General features: G+C 31.4%; 1 protein-coding gene across 1 annotated transcript in view; it reads right to left on the bottom strand.

The window, feature by feature from the left end:
• LOC131853495 (serine-protein kinase ATM-like) overlaps nucleotides 1-26204 on the bottom strand; it is a 40770-nt gene that overhangs the window by 7514 nt on the left and 7052 nt on the right. The window contains exons 11-30 of the mRNA XM_059204387.1: nucleotides 25609-26039; nucleotides 24496-24963; nucleotides 23913-24242; nucleotides 23025-23587; nucleotides 22309-22480; nucleotides 21549-21798; nucleotides 21032-21273; nucleotides 20543-20814; nucleotides 20140-20347; nucleotides 19570-19861; nucleotides 18999-19469; nucleotides 18305-18494; nucleotides 11127-11292; nucleotides 10568-10674; nucleotides 10035-10142; nucleotides 9520-9749; nucleotides 5143-5373; nucleotides 4495-4653; nucleotides 4015-4121; nucleotides 3780-3896 (exon numbers count right to left, since the gene is read on the bottom strand). Coding sequence (XP_059060370.1) covers nucleotides 3780-3896; nucleotides 4015-4121; nucleotides 4495-4653; nucleotides 5143-5373; nucleotides 9520-9749; nucleotides 10035-10142; nucleotides 10568-10674; nucleotides 11127-11292; nucleotides 18305-18494; nucleotides 18999-19469; nucleotides 19570-19861; nucleotides 20140-20347; nucleotides 20543-20814; nucleotides 21032-21273; nucleotides 21549-21798; nucleotides 22309-22480; nucleotides 23025-23587; nucleotides 23913-24242; nucleotides 24496-24963; nucleotides 25609-26039 — 5114 coding nt within the window. The remainder of the gene's footprint in view (nucleotides 1-3779; nucleotides 3897-4014; nucleotides 4122-4494; nucleotides 4654-5142; nucleotides 5374-9519; nucleotides 9750-10034; nucleotides 10143-10567; nucleotides 10675-11126; nucleotides 11293-18304; nucleotides 18495-18998; nucleotides 19470-19569; nucleotides 19862-20139; nucleotides 20348-20542; nucleotides 20815-21031; nucleotides 21274-21548; nucleotides 21799-22308; nucleotides 22481-23024; nucleotides 23588-23912; nucleotides 24243-24495; nucleotides 24964-25608; nucleotides 26040-26204) is intronic.

The raw sequence follows: 26204 nt of genomic DNA on the forward strand, positions 1-26204 counted from the left end.
GAGTCGTTGTATAGAAGCATTCATTATGTGTGTATCACTGAACATTTTCTAACTGGCACTTCGTTGCCCGTATTTAACTTTTATAATTATAAAACAGCATCTTCTAATTTTCGTATAAATAAAAAAAGAGGTGGATCCCTATTATTATCTCTAAAAGATAGGAATGTAGAAGAATTAACAATTTGTCAGCCTATGAACAAGGAGGAATATATTGAAGTTTGTGGTGTAAGAGATATAGAAACAAACTTGTGTATTTTATGCATGTATCGTAGCCCAAATGAAAAAAATTATGAATGTTTTTTAGAAAAATTAGAAAAGTTATTAGAATATTTTTTTAATAAAAACTGTGTTCTGTGTGGCGATTTCAATGTAAATATGCTGGAAAATAATAGAAATAAATCACAATTTATAAATTTGCTACACTGTTATGGTTACAGAAGTCTTATTGCTGAAGAAACTTTCATACGTAGTGATTCACATTCCTGTATTGATAACATATTGACAAATGTAAATGAAAATATGATTAAAAAAACCGATGTAGATCATAACGGCCTTTCTGATGGGCATGCTGGTTTATTCTGCTTCCTCCAACTAAAAAAATAGGACCTAACAATAAAAATAGGGAACAAGTTTTGATAAGACATCAAAGAAATTTTTCAAAAAAAAATAAACAAAAATTTACTGAAACCGTTAATGGGATAAATTGGTTAGAAATGGGAATAAATAATTTTATAGCTAAATTTGTAGATATATTTAAAAATTGTTTTAAAAAAAATCATATAAGAATTAAACCATCAAATGACACAGCATCTAAATGGATCACAAAGGGAATAAAAGTATCTAGTATGATGAAGCGATTTCTAATTGACGTTAACATATCAAATAATGATCCAAGTTATTTGATCTATCGTAATAATTATATGAGACTATATAGAAAGGTTATAAGGTACGCCAAGAAAACATCAATACAGAAAGATATAAAAAAAGCTAAAAATAATACTAAGGGCATTTGGAAAGTAGTAAATGACAAGAGAAATAAAACTAAAAATTTAAGTGTATGTAACAATTTTAAACTTAAAGTAAATAATAAAATTCTAATTAATCCAACTGACATTGTGAAACAGTTTTCAATAAAATTTGACCAAAGTAATGACATACCAATTAGTGATAACGAGAACGCCTTAAAATATCTTCATGAAAATGTTATTAGAGTAGAAAATAACATTAAATGGGAAATTATTATGCCGGATGAAGTTTTGAAAGTAATAAGGAGTTTGAATCCTAAAAAATCGTGCGGATATGATGAAATGCCTACATTAATACTTCAATATAATAAAGAAATAGCACTGCCTTTAGCATACTTTTTTAATATGTGTCTAGAGGAAGGTGTTTTTCCTGATCAGTTGAAAATATCCAAAGTAATACCAGTACATAAAAAGAATTCAAAATTAGATCCGAATAACTATCGACCTATTTCTTTGCCACTATTGTTATCTAAAATTTTTGAAAAATTAATTAAAGAGCGACTATTGCAACATTTGATGAACAACAATATTATAAATAAGAGACAATTTGGATACCAAAGAAATATAGGAACGACTAATGCAATTAGTATACTGCTAGACGACATATTAAGTAAATTAAATGTAAAGAAAAAAGTCATAGGCCTCTTTCTGGATCTAACTTCGGCCTTTGATACTGTCGATCATGATCTCCTGTTAAGAAAATTAGAATTTTATGGCATAAGAGGACAAGAGTTAAAATTATTTAGGTCTTATCTGCAAAATCGACGACAATATGTAGAAATTAAGAATGTTGAAAATAATTGCGAAGTTACTTATTCATCTAAAATGACAACAGTAAAACGAGGCGTGCCACAAGGTTCAATTCTGGGACCTATTTTATTTGTTTTATTTATTAATGACTTAGCAGATTTCATCACACATTCTACTAATGATGCTAGTGTAGTTATGTTCGCGGATGACACAAATGCTATCGTTTCTGCTGAAAGTTTACATGAACTGACTGAGAAGACGAATCACTTACTTTCCATTTTCGATACTTGGTTTTCTGCGAATAATTTAATACTTAACATAGACAAAACACATGCATTATTATTCAAAAGTACAGCGAAAGTTAAGGACACTATAGATATTGTTCTAAATGGTAGAAGAATTGATCTGGCTGAATCGGTCAGATTTTTGGGAGTTGAATTGGATGAATATTTGAACTGGAAACGTGAACTTAACTCAATAGAAAATAGTATCAGTTCTGCATGCTATGCACTTAGAAGTCTCAGAGATGACCTTACTGTTGATCAGTTGAAGACTGTTTATTATGCTCTAGTGGAATCAAAACTTAGATATAGTATAAAGTTCTGGGGCAATAGTTATAAATACAATATAAATAAGGCGTTTATATTACAAAAAAGAGCTATTAGGACTATTGTCCGTATACCACAAGTGCAATCCTGTAAGCAATATTTTAAAGAATACAGAATTTTGACTGTACCATGCTTATACATATTGGTGCTATTAACAGATTTTGTAAAAAGTATTGTTGGTAGTGAGACCAGGGAGAATCGAGACATAAGGGAAAGTACTCGCAGAATGGATTACCCTAACATTATAAAACCAACCCTTAATATTGTGAAGCATGGTGAGGGTTTCCAAGCAGTAAGGCTTTACAACTCTTTGCCCAATAGTTTAAAGAAAATACATAATTGGAAGCTTTTTAGGAGAAGGTTGCGTTGTTTTCTGTTGGAGCAATCATTTTACAGTGTTGATGAATTTCTTAGCAGCAAAAATTGTATAATTTCAAACACAATATAAATTGTTACTGAATAAATAAATATCAAAAATATCAAATATTTGGTCAATTTCATTATACCACGCTGACGAAGTCGCGGACACACCTAATATACATATAAGGATGGGACCTTTAAATCAAAACAAAGCCTTGAAAACACAACTATTATATATAAATAAAATAATTATTTGCTAAGTATAATATTTAGAACAAGTGAATATGGCAATAATGTATCCGACTCTTATAATAAATTCTATTGTATCTATTAATAAATAAACTGAATTAATATGTAAGAAGAATTAATTAATAAATTTATGTTATAGTAATTTCATCTTCCTGTCCTTATCCCAATTATTTGTTACTCATATTACTTAAGGTTTTGGCTTTTAGTTGTACAATCGGCCAGCATCCTGACATCAACCCTCTAGCAATAATATAATAAAAAAATATGGTCATAATAATGACCATACTTTTTGCACTTTGATAATTAAGATAAATCACGTTATTTAAAAAAATCCAATAAGTAGTTTATGTTACTCAGTTAAGTAGAAACATATCACATTATTAATAAAAATATTACAAGGATCAAAATGGTTCATACTAAATCCACACCGATTGCGCTCAAAATAATTTCATAAATAATTAGAAATTTATTTTATTTGCGTCTGTGTGCGTGTATTACTGCGTGTGTGCGTAAATCCATGCGATTAAACCTAAAGTTGAGCGACATCATTTTGTAATAGGCCTCTTAATAACATTACTGATGTTTAAAAATACAAATTTGGTTGTATGCTCTCTATTTTCAGGGGAATATTTTCGTCTTTGATTCTGTTCTGCTCTTTTTCTTTATTTATATCGACGGTGTTACAGTACATCTATTTCAAACTAAGAAATTTGCTCCAAAGGAATAAAAGACATCCATTAAAATTGACCATTGGGCTTTTTAGGATTAAAGGTGATGGTGTACATACCTTATAAGTGCGAATGGTCAATTTGTTTCTGCTAGTTATTGCATTTTTTTCTAATAAAGTATTAACAATATTGAACACTTGTTGCATTACAGCGTCTTGTCTTAGGTCGTCTTTACCCTGAAAGTTAAATTGTTATAATAAGGCAAAATAAAAGTCCATATTCCCCTATCCTCATAAAAATAATTTACATAAAATATAGGTGTTAAAAATATAAATTTCCTTTCAAAACATTTACCTTTATTAGTAGAATTTTTAGGCTTCCGTCAGAACTTCGGCAACTTATTTTTTTAGGAAAATTTATGCCGCCCACTAACTCGAAATTTTTATCAAATGATGCTAAAGCTGTAAAATAAAATGTAACAAGACAATGAATTATATTCTAACTTTAATAAATATTACACATCTGACCGGCATACCAGTTTTTATTTTTACATATTAGCTGATTCGCATGATCTAATCTGATGATGTCCTGAATGTCAAACAAGTATCAAACGAGATAAGTTATAATAGTTGTCAATTTTTATGACATTTTCATTTTCCTGTGCAATATTTTTAATTTTCATTGTTAAAGAATCTTAAACAAAGTATTACGAAACAATAAAATAGAGATAAATGCAATTGGTACAGTCGTTCTCTAAATATGGAAACAAAGGCCAAAATTAATATATATATATATATATATATAGAGATCACAAACACAAACGTTTATACTTACTGGGTAAATTATTGTAATTGCAATCATTTCTAATTGGTATTGAAACCGTAGGTATAATTATGGCATCCAACCGACCCAGGCTAGTAATATTTTCAGCTGACGGTACTATTTGTTTCGGTTCTTTCGACTTCACTTTGTAATTAGCAAAACTAATCATAGCTAAAAATATAATAGTTAAATCAGAAATGTTATGCAGTGTTAATTCTAAAGAATATATATCTTCCCTTACCTATTCTTTAGTTTCTTTCTCAAAGTCAATACACACAAAACTAAATAACTTTTTCAAAGAAAAGGTGATTACTGTCTGTTCGTCTGTTTGTGTTTAGGTTTCAGGTAATGATGGGCAGAATAATTGATTTATGATTTTTTTACAGAATATCTAAGTACAAAATACAAACGGCACAGTCACATGATAGAAGTCAATGTGCAAAAAATATGTTCACATTCTAACTTATTTCAGGAATTTGATGACACCATTTATACACTAGCGAACACAGTGCATAGATATAAAGAAGAAATTCTCTAAATTATATAAAAAGCATATAGGAATCTGTTTGTTGGTTCGAAATAACGCAGTGAATGTGACTGACAGGTATAGCTACTTTGACTATACCATTCATCATAGTTTTAGTATGAAAAGTAACTGACCCTCAGACATTCTCTCCATCTGCGATACAATAGTAGACAGCCGGTCACTTTCATTCGCTACTTCCCTCACTAGATTCTCAGCGGCCATCACGCGAGGCTCTTTGGAGCGGCTGTACTGTGTTCGGTTGCTTGCACCGATGCTAAAGTTCAATATGTATTGGTCTTTATCAGAATTTTTTAAACTAAACAAAATTGGAAGCGTATGATGCGGATGTTCCAATGCGCATCTCTCTGCAACAAATACAATAGAATACTAATAAAATAGCAATAGATTGAATATTTTCTTCGTTGCGGATATGACATATGACTTTCGTTTGTTGTGGTGTAATTCAGATGTTGTATTCCATTGAAATATCATTCCGATATCTGCAATTAATGTATATATATGTAATATCTCAAATCCTCTCCCCTCAAAAATCTCCCGACGAAGATCTGTCGTAACGCGTCTGCACTAAAATCGGGCTATCGGTTAAGAAGCAATAGCTCCTTAACGAATAGCCCGATTTCAATACGGTTTTTTTTTATTTAAATTGTTATGTGATAGTGATAGATTTTAGCTATAATCAATTGATGTACATATGGGTACCTCATATAATTTTCAGTGTATAATTATTTCTCTAATAAATATTTCTCAATATATAGTTAATTATGGTAAACTGGCAATTTGTAAAACCGAAAATAATATCTGCAAACCATCAATCTGTTATATGTATAGGTTCTTTCAGGGATAATACATCGGTGCTAATGACATGTAGGTACTTATTTTGATGTTATACCTATTTGTAGAACCTTCGATATCTACAAGCTACGCCTTCACTGCTAGTTTTTTTGTATTTATGTAAGTTGTTATTCAGTTGAAATTAAGCTGCGAAATTACAGGGTAGGTATTTGGACATAACATCTATGTTCTCCAGAATGATAACGTATGAGGGATATAGCGGGCACGACATGATGACGTAGTGTTTGTAATGCTGTTTAATAATATATGTGTATGTATGTACGTTGGATAGCGTCGTGGTTGGATGGATCGTCAGCTTATTTACCATTTCAGTTAATAATAGTAGGTAGTAACTTTTGACAATATGGATGAGGGAGGGTAACGGTGATGATGATGAGATCAATAATGACTGTTGACGATAGTGACGGTGGTATTTATTTATGACCACCATAAAATTCATCATTGCCAGCATTCTCAACATTATCATCATTGTTCATTATGATGATTGAGATCAAATTAATTAATTGATTAAAAAAGTAGCAAGCATTAGGTAGGTACTAAGTCCTTATATGACTTAAATACAAAGTTTTGGGATGCTGTGTTATACTACAGTCTCTAGATTTTATATCTTATTAGTATTCCATGACCAAAGTCTATAGACAGAGAAATATTATGTATAGAGAGAAATATAGATTAACACAAAGTTTTTTGATGTAAATGGGAATTATTATACACATTGCATTAATAAATATATATGATTACCATCTAATACAAAATCATTATGTAGTAAATTATTCTTGACATTTTAAATCGAATGAGGTGAAACTAACATTGCATGAACACAACACTTGAAGAACATAAAATTTTTATATCAGGTAATAAAAAACTTTTAAATAATTTATTAATCACAGAATAAACAATTGTTAATAATTTACAATAATATTTCTTTCACTGCTTGTCTGTTATGCCACTAAAACTTCAAACACTTCTATTATTTTTATATTATATTCCAAATAAATCAATATCAAGACAATTATTTCTTCAAAATAATTTCATAAATAATTTCTGGTACACAAAATATTCCTGGACTTGTTGATGAAGCAATATAATAACAATCATGTGCTTAAATCATAAACTTATTTGCAGTCGGTTACACATAACATAATTACTTGGAATTTCTTCTCATCACTAGTCCATTGCTTTCTTACTTATTTAATTATATTATTAATTGCGTTGTGATTAATAATTTACAGATTTTTCTTCTGCTTTTTTCTCTTATTTTTACTTGCATTATTATTTTATACAGGAAAATGTTCAAATATATATATATATATTTCTTATTCTTTTGAACTCCTGTTCTTTACAGTAAAAATGTTCTTTATCTTCATCTGAATGACTAGGAGATTTAGAATATCATCTCTTATTTGTTTAAACTTTGCTCAGTATTAAGTTGGTGATGTCAGGAAAATCTGAAAACAATATCAAGTATGTTACATTTTCATGAAATTACATGAATGAATTTACATGAAAGTAACTAAACTGTAACCTTATTAGCACAATAAATATATTATTCATACATCATACTCATTCAGTTCTAATAAAATATAAAAATAATACTACTGTTTAGTACTTTATTTTAATTCATAATTTTCAGTATTTTCTCAATCAATCAAAAATTATAAAATCAATGTTAGTTTTTTGAACTTACATTCATAACAATAATAAAAACTTAATAATACCACATTAAAGCGGTCACCAAGTACCTATGTTTATTATATTTTAATATGAAAGATACATACGCATACATATGCAAGTTTTTAACAACTTATAGTTATACCTGGTATGAGATAAACCTCAAAGACACGATAGTTTACTAAATATTTGTAGTAACATCCTTAGACACACTTAAATTATTGAGTTTGGCAAAAAAATAAGAAGTGCAATGAACTCTGAACAGGAAAAGTTGAATTGAAGTACCTACTTAACTTAAATGATGAAAAAAGAGAAAAAATCCAATGCTAATGAAAATATGTTTTAAGCATTTGACGTAAAGTCGATTATCCTATTCTTTTATTCCTATATTTTATATTTTTAACCTTTCATTTATGTTGCCAGTACTCGTTGTCATTTCGATATAATAAAAAAATATTGACCAACCTTCGATTTTAAATTGATATTTTTATTTGTGATCTAATAATATAAATTATGAATAACCTACCCTCGAATGGAGATATTAAAAAACTAATGATCATAAATAGTAGGTATATCAAAGTATTATGAATTATTACCGTTTCAAAATCTTGTACAAATTAGTAAGGTTGAAAATATCCTTCTACAAAGGCAAAATTCGAGTATTTGTAAAGTTTCTTATAAGTATTTGTAAAAATTCGAGGATCCTCATATTTAGCTATCAATGCCAGTAATTTAGATAAAATATAACACTTGTTTATTGAAGTTTCATGAAGGTATAGCTGACCTTATATACTCTATACCACATTCAATTCTCATTCATTAAATTACAATAAGTAGGTATTTATTTTTTTAATAGAAGAACAATATCACTAATGTCATTAATTGCCATAATTACCAGGGTGACCGCGTGGAGGTTGATATAATAGAGTGCACTTGTATCGGATCAATCTAATTATTTCCCTCTTCCAAGTTTCGAAGTTATGAGCGGACAGATAAATATATAGTACTTGCATACCTGTCAAATTCTCTCTATTTTGCCGTCGTCGAGTAAAAATTATGCATTGCAATTCGTTCCACAAATAAGAGTATAATACAAAATGATGAAATTTTACTGTTTGCAAAGACTGATTAAAAGCACCATCCTGTTGTCGATGATTCGAAAATATCGATAAATCTATGCATTTATTTTTAACATGACAACACTTTCTAAATAAGTATTGATGGAATAATATTGTTTTCTTGTTCAGCTGTTTTATATTTACTTAAACTTTTTTTATGTTTAATTTATCATAATAATATAGTAAGTACTTATTATTTGAAAACATAAAATAAACATTTAAAATACGGTGATACAAATGAAAACAGCGCCATCTATGAGAGTATTTTGGAAGTAATAAGCCCCAATTAGCAATGGAAATCAAATACAGGGCAACAACAAAATGAGTAAATATATGAAAATTACTTTTTGAAACGCATTATTTCATTTTAACATTATATATGACTTTTTAAAAATAGATTTAACCTTTTTGAAAACATAGTTTTGGGTTTTAAACGATTGCAAAACAATGTTGATTCCATTCGATACCAATGACGCCATCTAAATCCGTTTTTCGAACTAAAAATGGCTTCTATTCCATTGTTCTCCACTGGTATTATTATAAATAGTAATCAATTCCAACGCTTGAGTGAGATACTAGGAGCGTAATATGATTATATTCGTGATTTTCCTGATGCTCTATACGAAGGTTATCCCTTATTATCTGATGAGCTTGTTTACCATATCCACTTACATAGGAAAAAGTGAACTTATAATATTTAATCCGAATTTTTCTATATAGTAAAAAAGGTCGTGAACATTGAATCTTCTTCTATTAAACTACAGAAGGTGTTTATTAATAGTTAATTTCAAGTCGGATTCTTACAAGCAGATTATAGTTTATTACTTTGTAACGAAACAAAGACCATACTTATTATTTTTCGTAAGTTTTCAGCAAACGCAGTATTTTCATTGCTAAGACGAGGGGCTAATTGCGGCAGAACGGTAATAAACTTGCGAGAAGGTATTCTATCTAATAAATCTTGAAACTTGTGCTCGCCCTCTAATAGCACCAAACTGGGATTATCAAACCATAAAGATATCACTCTGAACACAGACAATATGTTTTCTTCACATTGTTGCAAAGATAGTAAATAATGTCTGAAAGAAAAAAACACTATTAAACTTTATTATTAGAATTTAGTTATTAACTACTTTTTTAAATACCTATATTTATTCATCTGTATTTTGTTATTATCTTCACGACTTCGGCAAATTTTCTAATGTCAGCATGTTTATTTTATGATAGCGATTTCGTTTTCCTTGAAATCCATGATTGAATAAACAAATCTATTCTATTCTATTCTAAATAAAAAGTAATAAATTACAAAAATTAAAATTAAAAACTAATTTCTGATTAAATCAAATATAATAAATTATCTCTACCTCATTGCAGAATTTAAAAAATTTTCTTTTTCAGTTTTGGTACAAGTGATTTCGGCTTCCTCCAGATGCATAAATTTTCTGTTTGTACTTACTGCTATTCTGTCCTCACTGGAAGCAAATAATAAACAAAGTACGTAATATTGTAAAATCATTGTCTTGAACATACTGCCACGACATTTATCCCAGTAGTCAAAGTATTGTCAATTGTCGACGTCATTGAACGCAACATTGGACATATCCAGATTTAGCTCCGTATATTTGAATTCAACATGGCAGGGGGAAACTAATGTCGTCACTCGGAATTATTTTTTATTGATTTCTTCCACTGAAGTTTTTTAGAAACATAACTTCCCACACAAAATTTTAGGGCGTATATCGGGGTAGTAAACGACTAGATCGCAACTCTCTTGAAATGAATATAGTAATAGATTTTTTATTACGTTGCATGTATGAATGTATTGAATGTAGCAATTTTTATTATTTTACAAACTCTAAAATTGTGTGACCAGTATAATTGGTAACTGCTTACTTACTCAGTTAAAACATTTTGTACAACTTGAGATGAATTCACAGTGTCCTTCATTTTATTTAAACATTCTACTTTGTTTTGGAATATTGAAGAATTCATATAGGACACCACCTAAAATGATAAAATATAAAAAATAGTCATATTTAATCATCGCAATCATTCATCTGCACATATATTATAAACATAATAAAACCTATTAAAGAAATCACTAAAATCTAAAGTGAACTAGGTAGGGCAACCCAATGGTTGCCAGGTCGGGCCTAGTTTACTTTAGAATCTACGCCATGTTCTGGACGTCCACAACATCCCGTTTATAGATGGAAAGTTACAGGATGAGCGGTAAGCGGACAAGTGCGCTCAAACTTCGGCTCACAAATTTATACATATTATACATGACTCAGAAATTTATCGAAATGTGAAGTAGAAATAGAGTGGCATTAAGAAAGAAAGAAAGAAAAAATTATTATCGACCATTATGCATTTATAAATGTGATTGAAGTAGTAATATGTGATTCAAGTATAATAATGTTATGTTTGTAAATTATATTTAACATTATACTAACCTTCTTGTATTCAACATCACTGAATTTTGCAATATCATTATACAGTTTCAACCTGGTTTTTGTATCGTCCGTGGTATTCAAAATGTCGAGGCTTCTTTTTAAATATTTGTCTATAATATCCCGAGGACTATCACATTTCGACTCGGCCATCCATAAGCCATATTGTCTAGTAAAAATAATGAATAATTATACTTTTTATAGTACAACAGCTTTGAGTTCTGAGATAAAAACATGTCTCATTTGGAAATGCTATAATAAAATACTCTGTATTGATAGTATAATGCTCGCCATCAATGTATATGTATATAAATTACACTAGAACATCCTTAAAACTACTATATTTACTAAATAAAATATAAATTTAAAAATAAAGTGAAATGACATGGAACACGCACAATCACGTGTGAAATAGTGAACACAAATAATAGTTAAATACAATTACGATTTCGCTCGCTAGCTTTTCCGCGCTAAATCGCGAACGCTCCTGTTTGCGCGTGAAAAGGCAGCTATTAACCGAGACAAATTAACAATAATCAAAATAGAGCAAGAGCCCACGACTGCCAGACATACGTCATTTTAATCAACGTGAAAGTTCTTGTATGTGTGTCCCCAACACAGGTAAGAACGATCCCCAAATATGAAACCTGGATCGTGGTTCCTTTGGCAGGTACCAGGTAACAAAGGTGTAAAAAAAATCATACCAAATTCGTTATTTTAAGATGCTCCATTTTTTCACATATTGCTCGTAACAGTATTATAACTTGCTCTGCTCATTGCCAGACCCTTAGTGTGGTTCCAACCCCCCGCCGGACCCCCCTAAACTATACTATTTTATAAATAAACTTACGTCATTTTAATAAAGCTGAACCTTATATATTATTGAGAGAACTATTAAACTGAGTTTCCTAAATTGCCAGACAGTTTTCTTGGTTCCTTATCCTACCAGACTCATTGAAACCGTATATTGGGTAACAACGGTGTATACAATTTCATATCAAATTCGTTATTTTAAGATGCTCCATTTTTTCACATATTGCTCGTAACAGTATTATAACTTGCTCTGCTCATTGCCAGACCCTTAGTGTGGTTCCAACCCCCCGCCGGACCCCCTAAACTATACTATTTTATAAATAAACTTACGTCATTTTAATAAAGCTGAAATTTATATATATATTATTGAGAGTTCTCTCAAACTGAGTTTCCTAAATTGCCAGACAGTTTTCTTGGTTCCTTATAATACCAGACTCATTGAAACCGTATATTGGGTAACAACGGTGTATACAATTTCATATCAAATTCGTTATTTTAAGATGCTCCATTTTTTCACATATTGCTCGTAACAGTATTATAACTTGCTCTGCTCATTGCCAGACCCTTAGTGTGGTTCCAACCCCCCGCCGGACCCCCCTAAACTATACTATTTTGTAAATAAACTTACGTCATTTTAATAAAGCTGAAATTTATATATATTATTGAGAGTTCTCTCAAACTGAGTTTCCTAAATTGCCAGACAGTTTTCTTGGTTCCTTATTCCACCAGAATCATTGAAACCGTATATTGGATAACAACGGTGTATACAATTTCATGTCAAATTCATTATTTTAAGATGCTCCATTTTTTCACATATTGTTCGTAGCATTATTATAACTTGCGCTGCTCATTGCCAGACACGTAGTGTGGTTCCAACCCCCGCCGGACCCCAAACTGAGTTTCCTAAATTGCCAGACAGTTTTCTTGGTTCCTTATCATACCAGACTCATTGAAACCGTATATTGGGTAACAACGGTGTATACAATTTCATATCAAATTCGTTATTTTAAGATGCTCCATTTTTTCACATATTGCTCGTAACAGTATTATAACTTGCTCTGCTCATTGCCAGACCCTTAGTGTGGTTCCAACCCCCCCGCCGGACCCCCCTAAACTATACTATTTTATAAATAAACTTACGTCATTTTAATAAAGCTGAAATTTATATATATTATTGAGAGTTCTCTCAAACTGAGTTTCCTAAATTGCCAGACAGTTTTCTTGGTTCCTTATAATACCAGACTCATTGAAACCGTATATTGGGTAACAACGGTGTATACAATTTCATATCAAATTCGTTATTTTAAGATGCTCCATTTTTTCACATATTGCTCGTAACAGTATTATAACTTGCTCTGCTCATTGCCAGACCCTTAGTGTGGTTCCAACCCCCGCCGGACCCCCTAAACTATACTATTTTGTAAATAAACTTACGTCATTTTAATAAAGCTGAAATTTATATATATTATTGAGAGTTCTCTCAAACTGAGTTTTCTAAATTGCCAGACAGTTTTCTTGGTTCCTTATTCCACCAGAATCATTGAAACCGTATATTGGATAACAACGGTGTATACAATTTCATGTCAAATTCATTATTTTAAGATGCTCCATTTTTTCACATATTGTTCGTAGCATTATTATAACTTGCGCTGCTCATTGCCAGACACGTAGTGTGGTTCCAACCCCCGCCGGACCCCAAACTGAGTTTCCTAAATTGCCAGACAGTTTTCTTGGTTCCTTATCATACCAGACTCATTGAAACCGTATATTGGGTAACAACGGTGTATACAATTTCATATCAAATTCGTTATTTTAAGATGCTCCATTTTTTCACATATTGCTCGTAACAGTATTATAACTTGCTCTGCTCATTGCCAGACCCTTAGTGTGGTTCCAACCCCCCGCCGGACCCCCCTAAACTATCCTATTTTATAAATAAACTTACGTCATTTTAATAAAGCTGAACCTTATATATTATTGAGAGAACTATTAAACTGAGTTTCCTAAATTGCCAGACAGTTTTCTTGGTTCCTTATCCTACCAAACTCATTGAAACCGTATATTGGGTAACAACGGTGTATACAATTTCATATCAAATTCGTTATTTTAAGATGCTCCATTTTTTCACATATTGCTCGTAACAGTATTATAACTTGCTCTGCTCGTTGCCAGACCCTTAGTGTGGTTCCAACCCCCGCCCGACCCCCCCCCCCAAACTATACTATTTTATAAATAAATTTACGTTATTTTAATAAAGCTGTAATTTATATATATTATTGAGAGTTCTCTCAAACTGAGTTTCCTAAATTGCCAGACAGTTTTCTTGGTTCCTTATCCTACCAGACTCATTGAAACCGTATATTGGGTAACAACGGTGTATACAATTTCATATCAAATTCGTTATTTTAAGATGCTCCATATTTTCACATATTGCTCGTAACAGTATTATAACTTGCTCTGCTCATTGCCAGACCCTTAGTGTGGTTCCAACCCCCGCCGGACCCCCTAAACTATACTATTTTATAAATAAACTTACGTCATTTTAATAAAGCTGAAATTTATATATATTATTGAGAGTTCTCTCAAGACTAAATTGCCAGACAGTTTTCTTGGTTCTTTATCCTACCAGACTCATTGAAACCGTATATTGGGTAACAACGGTGTATACAATTTCATATCAAATTCGTTATTTTAAGATGCTCCATTTTTTCACATATTGCTCGTAACAGTATTATAACTTGCTCTGCTCGTTGCCAGACCCTTAGTGTGGTTCCAACCCCCCTAAACTATACTATTTTGTAAATAAACTTACGTCATTTTAATAAAGCTGAACCTTATATATATTATTGAGAGAACTATTAAACTGAGTTTCCTAAATTGCCAGACAATTTTCTTGGTTCCTTATCCTACCAGACTCATTGAAACCGTATATTGGGTAACAACGGTGTATACAATTTCATACCGAATTCGTTATTTTAAGATGCTCCATTTTTTCACATATTGCTCGTAACAGTATTATAACTTGCTCTGCTCATTGCCAGACCCTTAGTGTGGTTCCAACCCCCCGCCGGAAAACTGTCTGGCAATTTAGGAAACTCAGTTTAATAGTTCTCTCAATAACATATATGAAGTTCAGCTTTATTAAAATAACGTAAATTTATTTATAAAATAGTATAGTTTGGGGGGGTCCGGCGGGGGTTGGAACCACACTAAGGGTCTGGCAACGAGCAGAGCAAGTTATAATACTGTTACGAGCAATATGTGAAAAAATGGAGCATCTTAAAATAACGAATTTGATATGAAATTGTATACACCGTTGTTACCCAATATACGGTTTCAATGACTCTGGTAGGATAAGGAACCAAGAAAACTGTCTGGCAATTTAGGAAACTCAGTTTGAGAGAACTCTCAATAATATATATAAATTACAGCTTTATTAAAATAACGTAAATTTATTTATAAAATAGTATAGTTTGGGGGGTCCGGCGGGGGTTGGAACCACACTAAGGGTCTGGCAACGAGCAGAGCAAGTTATAATACTGTTACGAGCAATATGTGAAAAAATGGAGCATCTTAAAATAACGAATTTGATATGAAATTGTATACACCGTTGTTACCCAATATACGGTTTCAATGAGTTTGGTAGGATAAGGAACCAAGAAAACTGTCTGGCAATTTAGGAAACTTAGTTTAATAGTTCTCTCAATAATATATATAAAGTTCAGCTTTATTAAAATGACGTAAGTTTATTTATAAAATAGTATAGTTTAGGGGGGTCCGGCGGGGGGTTGGAACCACACTAAGGGTCTGGCAATGAGCAGAGCAAGTTATAATACTGTTACGAGCAATATGTGAAAAAATGGAGCATCTTAAAATAACGAATTTGATATGAAATTGTATACACCGTTGTTACCCAATATACGGTTTCAATGAGTCTGGTATGATAAGGAACCAAGAAAACTGTCTGGCAATTTAGGAAACTCAGTTTGGGGTCCGGCGGGGGTTGGAACCACACTACGTGTCTGGCAATGAGCAGCGCAAGTTATAATAATGCTACGAACAATATGTGAAAAAATGGAGCATCCTAAAATAATGAATTTGACATGAAATTGTATACACCGTTGTTATCCAATATACGGTTTCAATGATTCTGGTGGAATAAGGAACCAAGAAAACTGTCTGGCAATTTAGGAAACTCAGTTTGAGAGAACTCTCAATAATATATATAAATTTCAGCTTTATTAAAATGACGTAAGTTTATTTACAAAATAGTATAGTTTAGGGGGTCCGGCGGGGGTTGGAACCACACTAAGGGTCTGGCAACGAGCAGAGCAAGTTATAATACAGTTACGAGCAATATGTGAAAAAATGGAGCATCTTAAAATAACGAATTTGATATGAAATTGTATACACCGTTGTTACCCAATATACGGTTTCAATGAGTTTGGTAGGATAAGGAACCAAGAAAACTGTCTGGCAATTTAGGAAACTCAGTTTAATAGTTCTCTCAATAATATATATAAGGTTCAGCTTTATTAAAATGACGTAAGTTTATTTATAAAATAGTATAGTTTAGGGGGTCCGGCGGGGGTTGGAACCACACTAAGGGTCTGGCAATGAGCAGAGCAAGTTATAATACTGTTACGAGCAATATGTGAAAAAATGGAGCATCTTAAAATAACGAATTTGATATGAAATTGTATACACCGTTGTTACCCAATATACGGTTTCAATGAGTCTGGTATGATAAGGAACCAAGAAAACTGTCTGGCAATTTAGGAAACTCAGTTTGAGAGAACTCTCAATAATATATATAAATTTCAGCTTTATTAAAATGACGTAAGTTTATTTCTAAAATAGTATAGTTTAGGGGGGTCCGGCGGGGGGTTGGAACCACACTACGTGTCTGGCAATGAGCAGCGCAAGTTATAATAATGCTACGAACAATATGTGAAAAAATGGAGCATCTTAAAATAATGAATTTGACATGAAATTGTATACACCGTTGTTATCCAATATACGGTTTCAATGATTCTGGTGGAATAAGGAACCAAGAAAACTGTCTGGCAATTTAGGAAACTCAGTTTGAGAGAACTCTCAATAATATATATAAATTTCAGCTTTATTAAAATGACGTAAGTTTATTTACAAAATAGTATAGTTTAGGGGGTCCGGCGGGGGTTGGGACCACACTAAGGGTCTGGCAATGAGCAGGGCAAGTTATAATACTGTTACGAGCAATATGTGAAAAAATGGAGCATCTTAAAATAACGAATTTGATATGAAATTGTATACACCGTTGTTACCCAATATACGGTTTCAATGAGTCTGGTATTATAAGGAACCAAGAAAACTGTCTGGCAATGTAGGAAACTCAGTTTGAGAGAACTCTCAATAATATATATAAATTTCAGCTTTATTAAAATGACGTAAGTTTATTTCTAAAATAGTATAGTTTAGGGGGTCCGGCGGGGGGTTGGAACCACACTACGTGTCTGGCAATGAGCAGCGCAAGTTATAATAATGCTACGAACAATATGTGAAAAAATGGAGCATCTTAAAATAATGAATTTGACATGAAATTGTATACACCGTTGTTATCCAATATACGGTTTCAATGATTCTGGTGGAATAAAGAACCAAGAAAACTGTCTGGCAATTTAGGAAACTCAGTTTGAGAGAACTCTCAATAATATATATAAATTTCAGCTTTATTAAAATGACGTAAGTTTATTTATAAAATAGTATAGTTTAGGGGGGTCCGGCGGGGGGTTGGAACCACACTAAGGGTCTGGCAATGAGCAGAGCAAGTTATAATACTGTTACGAGCAATATGTGAAAAAATGGAGCATCTTAAAATAACGAATTTGATATGAAATTGTATACACCGTTGTTACCCAATATACGGTTTCAATAAGTCTGGTAGGATAAGGAACCAAGAAAACTGTCTGGCAATTTAGGAAACTCATTTTGAGAGAACTCTCAATAATATATATAAATTTCAGCTTTATTAAAATGACGTAAGTTTATTTCTAAAATAGTATAGTTTAGGGGGGTCCGGCGGGGGGTTGGAACCACACTACGTGTCTGGCAATGAGCAGCGCAAGTTATAATAGTGCTACGAACAATATATGAAAATATGGAGTTTCTTAAAATAACGAATTTGGTATGATTTTTTTTACACCTTTGTTACCTGGTACCTGCCAAAGGAACCACGATCCAGGTTTCATATTTGGGGATCGTTCTTACCTGTGTTGGGGACACACATACAAGAACTTTCACGTTTATTAAAATGACGTATGTCTGGCAGTCGTGGGCTCTTGGGCTAAAACGATTATTTTTAATTTATGCTAAAATATAATACACACCTCAAAGATATTGCTGAAGGTTGGTCATTGCAGACCACTTCACGTAATAACGAGAGGGCGATATCATTATGCCCTTTAGACCAGGAAATTTGGCTCTCCAATAGCATTACTTGTTCAGACGACTCCAACTTTTTCACTGTTGCTAAAAGTCGCTGCGCCATTTGCACCCGTTTATTTTCCAAACTCAGCTCTGAAAGTTTTCAAGTAGTTTGTATTCATTTGTAATATGAACCACTAATTATATTTCAAACAAAATATAATATAAAATTTACTGCACACAATTTACATTATTTAAACATAATAAAAAATTGAATTTAAATATTATATGAATAATGAGGATTCAATAAAATATAAAAATATTATTTACATTTGTGCATGTCTTGGTAACTAAATTTATCATTTACTTCACATTATGTGAAGGATAAATAAATAACACAATGTAATGTCAATTTGTATTTAATGAATTTAGTGAAGTAAAAAATTTTATTCAGTTTTTTATTTACAAAGCCATTTAGCAAGCGGCTTTGTAAATAAGTGTATACAATTTCATGGCTTTACAAAATATAAGCACTACATATTACAAAATGGAGGAATAAAGCACATATTCATTAATTACTAGGTACTCTTATTATAATTATTCAATTTACAAAAAAAGTATCTAAAACAAGTAAAGCAAAAGAAATAAATTACTCACCAACATACTCTAATTGTAAAGACATAATATCTTTCACAACTCTGTCATGTGTCTTTGCTGCATTTTCCAGCATCAGATTTCGTTGACATATAAGATCTTCTAAATGCTTAAAATCGTGAAATGCTGGCAATTTCTCAACTTGCCATTTGCTAAGTAACGATTCTATTGGAAGTTCGTATGTTCTTACGGCGAAATAATCTTCAATATCACAAAACAAATGGATCTTTGCTAATACTTTATACACATTTTGACAGTTTTCCATGTTAAGGTCCTGACACAGTTTAGATACAGCCAACTTAGCTCTATTCAAAGGCAGAAGGAGCCGGTTATCCAACCTTGGTGTTACTTGTAAGGTCAGGCAATCTTTGAGACAAGCATATCGAAACGCTTTTATGATAGAATTAGGGTTGTAATTACTTTCTTCAATTTTTTCTTGCATGTGTCGAATATCCACAACATTACTCCAATCACCTAAAACAAATGTTCACAAGAATACAGTGGTACTAGCACAACTCTATTTGCGAGAAATATTTCCATTAATTGGATAATAATAAAAATTGTTTCCACTTACCAAGTGCACTGAGACATTCATAATTTAAATCGTTTAGTTCTTCAGATTCCGGCAGAGATTTAATGTGCTGTAGAGCTATATGGTACATCCCCGACCTTTGAAGTGATCTCAAAATACCGCAATGTAATTCCATATTATTGTTATCTCCTCCGGAAAGCGCGATGTCGTGCAGTAATAACGCATCCGTGTACTGGCCAGAATATATAAGGTGTTTCCGTCTCTCATCTTCGATTGTCAAGTGGGCGGTGCCGCAGCCATCAATGGCATCCATTTCACCGATAGAAACATAACACTGCAATAGTTAATACACACAATGATAATAATCTTTCTATATTGCGAAGAAATCAATACAAGAATATTTTATAAATATATATGTGCAAACAAAAGACGGTCAAATTGGTTATATCTCTTAGAGGCGACCGAGATACTTTTTGTTGACTTGGAGTTTAATTACCACAGGATTCAATTCTGTTCTCATTTAGTAAAAACTGAAAAATGGGACCGCGAAAGCAGAAGTTAATCGAATTTTATACTCTGCTATAGAATCGAGTACCCAATATGTTTACTAACCTTTCTCAATATACGTTGAATGTCCTTGCCTCCATCCAAAACAGTAGTAGCTTCAGGCGACGATGGTGGAATTTTATTATTCTGATACATCGCCCAAAGCTCGCTGTAATAAATGGCTACAAAGTTTTGGTCGATAACAGTCGCCGCCCATGCCACTTTGTCATATTCAAGATTTAGAGTATTTAATGTTTCGGCCGAATAACTTAATCTGTAATAAAAATGTTACACTTCATTTATAAATGTACAAAAGAAAAGGCGATTTTTACTTCTGAATATAAGTCGACTACCTCATGATTGCAAAAATATTCATAAAATAGCATTCAGCTCTAGCGAATTTTAAATAATTAGAATAATCTGTCATTTCTTTGTTGAATATAGCGATAGAGAATGCAACATCACTTACCTTGTTGAATAAAATTTACTTTGCAATCGAACAAAGTTGACAATACCCAACATGTATTGAATGACCATTTTGTGATCGCGGTCGAGACTATTTGATACTGCATTATGTACAATACTGTCGCCACTATTTTCAACTTTAAAAGCAAAAGTCTTATCCCATACATTATTAAAAAATATATTAATTTGACTAGAAATCACATTAATATGATTTTTTTTAGAACAAAAGAGCACCAATCCAATTAAAGACGGCAAAATTCTTTCGCACACACTAGGCTAAAAAATAAGAAAATGGTATCATTATAAGAGTATACATGGAGTATGAAAGATATAATAATTAAAAGAACAAATACAATCGAACCTTGGGCGTACAGATTTACTGAGCTGGCATTTCAGTCCTAAATTAGGACTCCTAATATAGGAAAAATTCTTTCTAATTTTTCCTGTTTGTTAGTACGATTACTTACTAAATTAAAACATGTAGTTACAATACCTTTAGAAGGCACACACTATGTAAATCGTTGAGGTAATTGTCTGTAGACGACAAAATGGCCAAGTTAGCGGTTGTAACGCGAGTTAGCCACTGTTCATGTTTTTCATTTTCATTGGGCACCCAAAAAGAGTTTTTTTCAGAGAGCGACATAAATAACCCTTCATTTATTTTGAAAACAGCTACTTTTTTTGTATCTGTATACTCAAACGGCTTTAATATATGTTTCGTTACTTCTTGAATATCTAAAATTAATACATTGTTATCAATTTATTATAAAAATAATTGTTTATTTTAATAATTATTGTGTTGCATTATTTAGTAGCATTAGCGCATTGCCGAATACTGGATTTGATAACTAGGTCTAGGCAGGATGAGCAGTCATTCGGATTTTAGAAACCGTACTTAAATAATTTATTATGACATGTTATAACATAACATAAAGTGACATGCATTAATATCGAATAATAATTACGAAAACAGACTTTTATAAAAAAATTTAGTACTTCCTGTTAATTACCTGTATGTTCAAACGCGCTACAACCATCCTGAAATTTCAATAAACTATTCAAAGTTTTAGCAGCTTTATTAGTGACAGTAGGATTTTCATCAAACATAATATCTGATACAGACATCATCGCCGTGCTTGCAAAATACTCTTGCGGCTGAATATTTACTATGCGCGTGGTTTTGTTCGTTGGCACTGTCACCAATGTTTTTAAGTCGTAATTTCCTATCTCTGATAGGCAAGCAATTGCTTCAATGATCGTCTGTAAAAAAATAATAAAATTAATGATATTGTATATAATATAATTTACACTTCATTTGATTTTGTACTATGCAATCCGAAATAGTAGAAAATCAAACTTTCTGTTGAGGTAGTTGAAGTTGCATAGATGTAAATGCATGATTTAATTCATATAAACAGTCACAATATACCTAAGAAATCAATAGTTAATTACCCGAGTTGCCTACTATTATAATAAGATAATTAATCCGAGAATCTGAGAAATTAATAAATACAGAATAAGACGCTTGACATCTTAGTCCTCTGGAAGGCAATATAGGTACGAGTTGTATCGAGCATGTCACATGATTTTCGTAGTGCTGGTCGAGTATGTAGTGTAGTAGCCGATTCAGTTTGCGTTTAAATTTTATAAAAAATAATTTTCATAGAGAATAACACAAAATACGTTTTTTAATTGCATTCTTTTTAATTTGTTTTTACTGGTTGGGTAATGATAAAATTGCGTAGTATATACAATATATAAATTACAAACCTTTGTGTCCGTTGCGTGCTTTAGAATATTACTGAGATCATTTATAATCTGGTGAATTAAACTTGTTTCACAGTTTTCCGAAAACCCCTTTGCATCCAAACCAATACAAAGGTCATTCACATACTGTCTATTATATTTCAAAAATTTTGACATTTTTACCAGAGTTTCATGACTGAAACATTAACATTATTGAAATACTATACACAGAATCCTTACTTGTAATAAAAATTAGCTACCCATTGTGGCTTCCCACATATCAAAAATAATCGATAACATATGACAGCTAAAAGAATTTTATATTTAATTATAAATCTGTCAATATATACATTTTGTACCATATAACCCATTTTTTTGTTTACATTTTCCTACATACAAAACATGAGAAACATGTAATTAAAAGACTATATGTATATACAAACAATGTTTATACATATTTCCAACAAAATTAGAATGAGCCAAATAGGTGCAACCATTCCAAACTGATAATACATACGTTCGGATATTAATTTCTATTTATATAGATGTGAATGTATGTTCGTAACCATGCCAGGAGGCAAGACTGCTAATTATCATTAATTTTGGAATACACGGCATAACATTTCCTTTATGTATGATTTTTATTCCGCTTAAAATGTCTCCATCATAAGAACAATCAACAAATGTTATTAAATAAACATAACAACAAAATATTACATGAACTTAAAAATAAATGTTACCTTGGACATTTTAATCCCAACTTATGCATTTTCAGCTTTTCCAAAAATTCAGTACTCGTAGAGCATTTACCATTCTCGATAATGCCTTGAGACATTGAGTGAATGTAATCAACAACATCATCACTTTCATTCAAATATTCCTTGACATCTATTATCAAGTAATTTAATAACTGACTACAATCTTCTTCGTAACCGTCTTCTTTTTTTATGACTAAAATTACTAATAAATGCGATATAGTTGTACGCAAGTCGTTTACTTTCTCCGGCAAATATTTATTTAATACAATCTTTAAAGATGTAGCAAATATTTTTATTTCCATTTTGTCCTTTGACTTTTTTATCGCCTGACCAAGACTGTTGCAAATAAAGTTACATATAAATGCGTCAGATTTATGATCCAATGGAATAAATAACACAAACGTCAGGAATGAATTTAGTAATAATAACTTATATGCAAACACATTTTCCATTAATATATTCTCCCATAGTTTGAATAATGTCTTGAATATGGCTACAGGTTGGTTATCACACATATATTTTAAAATATTTTCATCCGTTAATTCCTGAAACGACACAATGAAATTTACTAGTCTGAAAAAAGTCGTCTGCGTGGGTAGTTCAATCTTACCTATTTCAGCCACCAAACAGCTTGCTTTGTACACTTTGTTTCGGTTGTTAGACGCAAATTAGGCAGTGAAATTACAGTTTATCCTGTATTCATATCTGAATCCTCTAGAATGGCAACTGATAAGTGATGTCACATGATAACGTGATGTCTGTAGATGACTGTAGTAAAAAAACAAATTTGGAAGAGCCCACGCAGACAAAAGTACAAGTTCGAAGAAAATTTACCTCTGCAGAAATAATTACAATAATAAAATATCTTACCCCAAAATACTTAAGTATGGCAGAGAAAATTGTTTTCGGGTAGTAATATGTCTCAGTATGCTGGGCAACTTTCACTCCAAAGACTTCTTCTGTATCTATATTATCACTCAAATGACTCACTGCTAGCAACAATAACTCAGCTATATTTTCCACAAACAAATTACTCCATTTATCATTATCGAGAATGTTTCGGGTGGATTGAAATAATTTATGGGTGCTTGCCATTAATGACGGATATTGAGTCAAATTTCGCGACTTCATGATATCCAATCCATATTTATTAGCAACGATATATGGAAGACATAACACTATAATATTACAAAAGCAATCCTGAAAACAATAATTTCCAAATTATAATATTTAAATATTACAATCCGTTGCCACAGAAATTTGTGTCACATAAATGTGTTTACAAGTCCGCCGATGTGCTATATGCAAATTGCAAACGTATAAATTTACTCAAATACTTTGTATTTTACATTTAAGAGCAATGATATAAAGTCGCCTGTACCTAATCAGACAAATAATAAAATAAACCAGAAATACCTAAGATATAAAACACATTTATTAGAAATATAAATACCTCAACAATTTCCTCTTCTGATATTTTATATTTACTGTTGATATCTTTTATAACATTACTCGAATGAATATTGCCACCGTTGTGCCACAAAATTTCGGCTGCCACAACCCACTTCATATGTGTTGTTAGAAATGCATCGATGTTATCCACCCCGAACAGAAAAATAGGCAAGTCGTTTAGAGTATATTGTTTGTGAAACCAAAAATTTAATATCCATAGTACATTGTTGTTCAAATATACATCTATAGTGCTATTAGCAATTGTACGAGTTATTATATTTAGTACTTTTTTAACTAAATTTACGTCCAGTGACTTTTCTTTTTGAGTCTGCAATGCTAGCGTCACTATTTTCCGCATTAGTGAGCTATTGGTTTGTGCTATTGCCAGAAAACTGTGCAACACAGTTGAAGTGCGATTCGTTGATTCATCGTTTATGATTAATTCTCTTCTGGATTGATTATGTGATACCTGCGAATTAAAGTTATTATGAGCGTGATAAAAACCTTCTGTAAAATATTTGTTATAATATTAATCCTTTTCTACAATGTCAGTAAAAATAATATTCAGAAGCATTCCATATACTTACTGCCATATTAGTAACAATAGTAATTACAAACACATTTAAACGTTTGTTGCTGGCGACCACATTAAGAAAAGGATACTCAAAAGTATATCTACAATTATGTAATTATATTACTTAATCTTATGACGATAACATAACATATAGACATTCAATCTACTCACGACTTTTAAACAGTATATGGTATAACTTTCATAGAATCAATATATATTAGGATATTCGTTTATACAATATTACTAATGTATTTATGGCCATAATACTACCTACTTATTACAAGATTTAATCATTTTTACCCAATAAAATACCCAACTACCCATTAAACACAATTAAATTACTAGCGAACCGATTTACATGTACTCAATATATTCGTATATCAATCCTCAAATGATCTGAATTCTTGTTGAATTTAATGATTACGATTACTTATGAATGCATTATTATTGAAGTTATAATCAACCGCTTTTCAATGAAATTTCTACATGAAATCGATATAAACTGAATTTAGTATGGTTATAATTTAAATTTGTACATACATTGATCGTAAATATATCTCCTAGTCCAGATAAGTATGAGTCGACGTCAAAATTAGATAGATCAGCAATCAACAATTTCAATAAATATACACACTGCAATCGAATACAGTGGATATCTTCTTTTGTTCTATTAATTAAAGCATTTTTGAACGCCTCCACGTCGTATTTAGGATTTAAATCATGTTTAAGGCTCAGTGCCACAATTTTTGCTGCACATTTATAAATTAGACCGGCCACATGTGGAGGATAATACAATTTGTTACATCTATCCAAATAACTCTTGACCATAATGAAACAATTATGTTTCATAGTATTGTCATTACACCAAATACGATCAAGCATACTGAATAATATTTTGACCAACCCAAAAGTTGCTTTGGGATCTCTATACAAATCTCTACACATGAATTTCATGAGATTAAAAATGGAATCTGAAAAAATACAACAAAAACAAAATGTTGTGTATGTATATTGCGATTATCGCAATATACATACACAATTAAATTTACTGAAGTTACATCTGTACTGCAGCAACGCAGTAGTTATATTACATATAGATAATACTGTCACTTTTAAGTTCCTTTAAAATTCATAAG

The sequence above is a fragment of the Achroia grisella genome, unplaced genomic scaffold (genome assembly GCF_030625045.1).
Source record: "Achroia grisella isolate CSIRO2021 unplaced genomic scaffold, CSIRO_AGI_Agris_v1 utg903, whole genome shotgun sequence".
In the NCBI taxonomy this organism is placed as follows: Eukaryota; Metazoa; Arthropoda; class Insecta; order Lepidoptera; family Pyralidae; genus Achroia; species Achroia grisella.